Below are 7,055 nucleotides of genomic sequence, written 5' to 3' on the forward strand. Positions count from 1 at the left end.
TTAAATCTGAGGGCTTTGACAAACCATCAGAAATTTGGCACCATTGCCGGGGAGTTATTTTAATTTCTTAGCTTCATGCCTTCCGTTTGTGCTAACCTCTTTTGTTTTATGACTCACTCTTCTCAAAAAGGTGAACTAGAATGTATTCCTGAACTTCAAAAGACAACCCGCCATTTGAGAAGGGACACTAAGCAACGGAAGGGTCGATCACCTCCAAGGGTGAATTCTGATATTGTCTTGACAACTTGTGATAGAGCTATTTTTGAAGAAGAAGAAGAGATGGCTGATAGAGAAAGAACACAAAGGGAGTTAGCTGCACCAATCCTGAATCAATAGCCTCTATGCATAGTATATCCCACTCTTGAGGTAGCTTTTGAACTTAAATCAAGTTTAATTCAATTGCCTCCTATCTTTCATGGTTTTCCAGGCGAGGACCCTCACAAGCATCTTAAAGAGTTCCATGTTATCTGTTCAAGCATGAAACCACAGGGTATGACTGAGGAACAGGTAAAACTGATAGCTTTTCCTTTTACTTTACGAGATAAGGCAAAGGACTGGTTATATATTCTTCCTCCTAGTTCAATACGTACATGGGATGAGATGAATAGGGTGTTTTTAGATAAGTATATCCTTGCATCAAGAGCTGCAAATATTAGAAAAGAGATTTGTGGGGTAAGGCAGTCTAGTGGTGAGATACTATATGAGTATTGGGAAAGGTTCAAACAACTATGTGCTAGCTGTCCACACCACCAAATACCTGAGTAGCTCTTAATCCAATACTTCTACGAAGGACTCCAACCTATGGATAGGAGTATGGTAGATGCAGGTAGTGGAGGAGCCTTAGTCAACAAAACACCTGAGGCAGCTTGGCAATTGATCTCCAACATGGCTGAGAACTCTCAACATTTTGGAGCAAGAACAGATGGAGCTATCAAACATGTTAATGAGGTAAGCCATTCTAACCTGGAAAGTCAAATTTCTTATCTAACTGCTTTGGTTCGTCAATTGGCTGCAGGGACTAAGGTTTGTGGCATATGCTCAATTCCTGGGCATACTACGGACATGTGCCCATCATTGCAAGATGATTCAATGCAACAAGCCAATGCAGTAGGAGGATTTCTTGGCCAACCTCAACACAAATATGATCCCTATTCTAACTATTACAATCCTGGGTGGAGTGATCACCCCAGTCTGAGCTATGGAAATCATGGAGGGATACAGAGATTCCAGCCTCAAGCTTTCAATAGACAACCTCCAATTCCAGCACTTACCCAAGCCCAGAATCAACCCTCAAGTTCAGGTATGTCTTTAGATGAGATAGTTAAGGCTCTAGTGACTAACAGTCAACAATTCCAATAGGAAACAAGGGCCAGCATGAAGGGATAGGAAACCATCATATGGACGCCCAAGATTGTGGAATAAAGGGGGGGCGAATTTCAAAATTTTTTCTTTCCCTTCAACTGGGATCGAATTCCCTATTTAGAAAATCATATTTTCAAGGATCATTCTTGAACCATTAACTGAATCAGATATGAACCAAAAGGAGGAGGGAGAGATAATAGCTGATACAAAGAAATAATATCTCTCAACGGAGGTGTTCACGCCCAAGGTAGAACCAAAAACTGCTCCCAATGAAGATGGTGTAGTGCAGGGTGGAGCAGAATCAGCAGTGTCCTTACTAAGAACTTGATTCTTCCCAAGAATCACCTGGGGGGCTAGTGAATACAACTCCTACCAATCTTTTCTCCAAAAGATTGGAATCAAGATCTGATCTTGATTTCTCCCAAGCAATGGAGATCGAATTGCTATAGGTGGCGGCTGCAGGAAGGAGGCGGCTAGAGAGAATTTACAGGGTGCAGAATTCTCTCCTCTGTGATCTCAGCTCTGAAGACAAGACTGTTGCTGGTGATTGTGTGTCTAAAGGCCATTAGGAGTTGCTAATCCCATTAGGAGTTGCTAACCCAAATCATATCTGGACTAGAAGTCCCTTTAAGATAAGTGATAAACCTTATCTTATCTACAGATTAGATCAGCCAGTTCCTAATCTAATTAGAAAGTTTCCAAATCTAAATCTCATTTAGATAATGGACTCTCTGAGTGGATAGGGTGTGGGCCCAATCCTATCAGCTGATCTTATCTCAGAATTTGCCCCTTAAAGACTAATCAAATTAGCCCAGTTTGAAATGGGCTTAAGGCCCATTTAGGGTTATGTATTCATTAAACCTTCCAAATTGCTGCCCAGTTGGGTTTCCTTGTATGGCGTGGGACCCAAACATTGATCTACACATCAGCCACATGGGTTCAGCCCAGCCTTTGTTACAAGGCCTGGCCGAATACACTGTTATGGACAGTGCACCCCCTGAAACCCATCAGATGGGCTCTATGGGCCCAACACTTACCCTAAGTGGTCCCTGGGCCAAGCCACCTTGTAACACCTAGGGACTGTGGGTAGATGCAAGATTAGCCCATCAGGTATTATCCTCAATGGCCTTACACTTAACCTCTCAGTCCATAATTATCATACACTGCCCGACAAGATAGGACATCTCCCTCGGCTGCAAGGAACAGTGTTTCACTCTCTCAAGTATGGATCCCGGGAATTAAAACCTTTTGCAAACATTTCAAAACCATAATATATATACTTTTTATATCTCATATAAAATATATTTTGCAAAACAAATCTCAACGATTGAAATCGGCTGCCAACAGTCTTGGTTTCCATCAGTGAGAGTTCATCCCCGATCATTACCTTTGTCCGACAAAGGGGATGATCTTGTCACTATGATCACCCACTCAGATCAATTCTCAGACTGTCCCAACATACCCAGGTTTTGACCCCCGCTAAGGATCTCACTGATTGGTATATCAAAGACAGCCCAATCCGACACCTAGTGCAGTATCATAATCGAGTCTAGGGGTTGGGTGTAACTTTCCAGTTTTGCCCATCAATCTCTATGGTCTAGGGCAATACTAGAAATCTGGTCTAGTTCAAAGATTCAATTAATCCCACACTGTATGTGCCTAGGGTCTCACCCCGGTAGCTAAGACAAGCCACCCCAACCGACTTGGTGGCACCACAGTGTCAGCCTTGTCATGATAGGTCTCCCCAGACCGATCCACTGGCTGTGAACATTCTAAACTAACACGAGTCTCATTAAGTGTCCAGTTTAAGGGTATTACACAGAAACATACCAAGGGAACATGAATCAAATATGCACTTTTATTCATTTACAATAAACTCATAATGTACATCAATTTGATTGAAGCTAGGGGCATACAAAACTGTCTAATACAGCATCCTGGACTTAGGGATCCAAATCAGTCAACTTGTTACTTCTATTAGCAAGTCGGAGGCACAAAACTCTGGAAAATTACCATCATAGACAGTGGTCAATCCCAAGGAGAGTGCTAGTGCAATAGTGCTGAGAAGTGGGAAGGAATTGCAGTCACAACTTATTTCACCAAAGAAAGTGGACGAAGAGCAGAAAGAAAAGGAAGAACAAGATCCACCTGAGAGTTCCAATAAGGTGAAGCCTGATTCCCCTTTACCTATGATTTCTAATGCCATTGTGCCACCTTTTCCTAGTAGGTTGGAAAAATCTAAGAAAGAAGAGTACGAGCAAGAAGTTTTGGAGACCTTTAGGAAGGTGAAGATAAATATTCCTTTGTTAGATGCCATTAAGCAAATCCCGAAATACGCAAAAGTTCTAAAGGAGTTGTGCACTAACAAAAGGAGGCTGTGAGGTGATGAGAAGGTAAGGGTTGGGGAGAATGTGTCAGCTGTCATCAAGAGAACCTTGCTAGAAAAGTGTGCTGATCTATGTATGTTTACTTTACCTTGTGTGATTGGAAAGAAAAAAATTGTGCGTGCCATGCTAGATTTAGGTGCATCTATCAATGTCATGCCATACTCAATCTATTGTGCTTTGAATTTGGGTCCATTTTAGGAGACTAGGGTAGTCATTCAATTAGCAAACCATTCTAACGCTTGCCCTGAGAGGATTGTTGAAGATGTTTTGGTGCAGGTTAATGACCTAATATTTCCATCTGATTTTTACATCTTGAAGATGGAGGAAGACACTATCACAAATTTAGCTCCACTTCTATTAGGCAGGCCATTTATGAAAATAGCCAAAACCAAAATAGATGTGGATGAGGGTACTCTCTCTGTCGAGATTGATGGCGAGATTGTTAAATTTAACATTTTTGAAGCAATGAAGTACCCCAATGAATGTCATTCAATCTGTTCAGTTGACATTGTTGAGGAAATTTTTGAAGAAGAAGATATGAATGAGGAGGTCAAATTAAGTGCACAATTGGATATGAAGGAAGAGTTAGATTCATCCTGTGAAGCTTTGGAGCCAATATTGAAGTCAAGGTTAACAAATTCTAATATTCCATCATCGTTTTCTCATAAGAAATTGTTACCCTCTATTTTGCAGGCCCCTATTCCAGATTTGAACCCACCCATGATGGATGAAAGGGGAAGACACTGGAAGTTACAACTACAAAAGTTAGAGGATCCGATTTATGATGATTAAAAAGAGGGAAGTTTGTTTTTTTCTCATAAAATGCACCTATTGACCAAGTAATCCAAAAGTGAGATGGAGCATGAAATGCACTCACTTCTTCAGATGAGAGAAAAAGAAAATAAAAAGAGAGAGAAGATAAAAAGGTTTTCCCTGATTTACTACCTGGTTTGTAGTAGTAAAAATTGGATTGACTGATGAATGAGTCATGTATGGCTTGGTTGTGTCGATTTAATGGTTCACAATATTTAACCTAGAATATTTGTGGAAAAAGATGAAGGAGAGAGAGTTTAAAAATCAGCAGATAGTTAGTTTGTTTTGTTTTTGTTTGAGTTTTGTCTTGTTAGAGGACAGGCAAAGCTTAAGTGTGGGGGGATCTGATGTGAATAAAAATTATCATATTTTTATTCCTAAATATTCATTCTTTTACAATTAATTAACACTTAATTGGACTCATTACTCTTGCATTTAGATTCAGGGCAAGCAAGAAGGCGACAAGAGGGAAACAAGGCTATCGGATGATTTTGCACAGTTTCGGCACCATTCAGTAATCTAGGCATAACTCTCACATCCGGACTCCGATTGGGATGATTCCAGATGCATCAGAAAGATAATGAAGAACTCCACAATTTAATTTCTAGGTTTTGTCTGATCTGGTCTGCATCGAGATAAAACGTCAGGCCCAAAGTCGAAGTAAATTCGTAGAGAAGCCCAACTCATAGTTGAAGCCCAATTTGCAGAAAAGCCTTGTAGCAGCCCAATTTATTAAAGAAGCCCAACTCGAATTCAAGAATAAAGAATCTTATCAGATTTAAATTTCAAATGTAATCCTAGAAAGATAAAGAAGATTGAGATTCCTAGATAAGAGATAGGATATGGTTAGATCAAAACTAATTAGGACTTTCTATTTTTGAGAATGAACTCCTAAAAGGAGTTGGAAACAGCCCCTCCTCCTAAAGCTATATAAAAGGGCAGGGGGACTGCTTTTAAGCATCAAGCAATCAATCCATCCATCCATCTTGGAAGCAAAGCAAGAAGGAGATGACAACCATGAGCGGTTGAGCTTCTCTTTTCTGATTCAAGGGGAATTTCTGGTTCAATTGTGTCACCGTGAGGTAATATGAGTAAATGTGATAGGGAGATCCATATGATGGACTCTCTAAAGGCCTTCTGTCATTAGCACGATGATGGGTCCTTCAGTAATGAGGAAACACACCATAAAATTGGGTTATCCATTTGTTGTTGGGTCTGGCAAAGTGTTTCATAAGATGATAGGGGCGTCATAGACCGATGTGAGAGGGGTTTTACCAGAAAATGGGAACTCTCTCACGGTACCTTGGTGTAACCTGAATATGATGGGTTAGCACTCACTAGATAGAACGGTTTACCTGAAAATAGCTCTGAACCTTGTCTGGAAAAGGCCAAAGGGAAACTCATACGATGAGTGGATATGATCCGTCACAGAAAGGTGGTGGGGTTATGCAGCTGAAACTGTTGGCTCCATTTCCAGAGACATCTTCGCCGCCTCCATCACAAAGATAGGAGGGAAATCTCAGAGATGAACAAATGGAAATGGAACATAGTTTAAAAGCCATATCTATCTAGGTAACATGAATCAAACTAAGGTTGTGGACTAATGTTTTGTTGTTTTATCAGAAAATGGCAAACGGACAATTTGCTAAGCTGCTTGATGATAACAAGCTTAAGGGCCCAAACTATGCCGACTAGTACAGAAATTTTATGCTGGTCTTAACTTCTGAGAATTTGGATAAGGTAGTTAAAAATCCTGCACCGGAGCATTTGGGTGACTGGGTTTCTGAGGCCCGAAGGAGGGAATTCCAAGATTGGGAGGATAAAAAACTCCATAGCACGCTGCTATGTCATTGCCTCCCTGGACAATCCAATACAGAGGCTGTTTGATCAGATCGAGCTAACCAAGGACATATTGGATAGTTTAAAGATGTTGTATGAAGAGCATAATCATTCTACTTGGCAGAAGGTCTTGAAGTTGTTCATGACCGCGCAGATGTCCAAGGGGCAGAAAGTTCATGACCATTGTCTTTGGATGATGGGCTTCAACAATGAGCTTGAAGCCCCTGGATCTGGGCTAGATCTTGCCACGCAAGTGAAGGAATGGAAAGATCCATCGTATGGACACCTGGATAAAGCGGAATAGAATGGGCAAATTTCAAAAATTTCTTTCCTTCCAACAATTGGGAATCGCATTCCCTATTTTAGAAAACTAATTTTCAATGATCAATCTTGAATCAAGAACCAAACCAGGTCTGAACAAAACAAGGGTTTGGTCTAGCCTCTGTCACAACGCCTAGCTGAATTCATTGGAAAGCCTAGTGAACCCCTTGAGCCCATCATATGGACTCTATGGGCCCAACACTTACACTAAGTGGTCCTTGGGCCAACACTTACACTAAGTGGTCCAATCTGGAATAAGTCGGAGTTCCATACTTTCCACGTGTTTCTCAAACACTTTCTATGTGAGTGGCTTAGACAATGGGTCTACAACAT

The 7,055-nt window shown here is 40.9% G+C and overlaps 1 protein-coding gene across 1 annotated transcript; it reads left to right on the forward strand.

Annotated features, from left to right (window-relative positions):
* Positions 1-813: 813 nt before the first annotated feature.
* Positions 814-3,743, forward strand: LOC148860877 (uncharacterized). The gene is made up of 2 exons (XM_088984981.1): positions 814-1,300; positions 3,388-3,743. The coding sequence occupies exons 1-2, from the start codon at positions 814-816 to the stop codon at positions 3,741-3,743; spliced, it is 843 nt and encodes a 280-aa protein (XP_088841107.1).
* The last annotated feature ends 3,312 nt before the right edge of the window (positions 3,744-7,055 follow it).

The sequence above is a fragment of the Nelumbo lutea genome, chromosome 4 (assembly GCF_056320005.1).
Source record: "Nelumbo lutea isolate HS-2025 chromosome 4, American lotus-T2T, whole genome shotgun sequence".
In the NCBI taxonomy this organism is placed as follows: domain Eukaryota; kingdom Viridiplantae; phylum Streptophyta; class Magnoliopsida; order Proteales; family Nelumbonaceae; genus Nelumbo; species Nelumbo lutea.

What these genes read in the sequence shown, in the direction of transcription:
- LOC148860877 (XM_088984981.1), top strand. Translation starts at nt 814, where the DNA reads ATGGTAGATGCAGGTAGTGGAGGAGCCTTAGTCAACAAAACACCTGAG. An exon ending in GAATCAACCCTCAAGTTCAG is followed by an intron (nt 1,301 to 3,387) that starts GTATGTCTTTAG and finishes CATCATAGACAG; the next exon opens with TGGTCAATCCCAAGGAGAGT.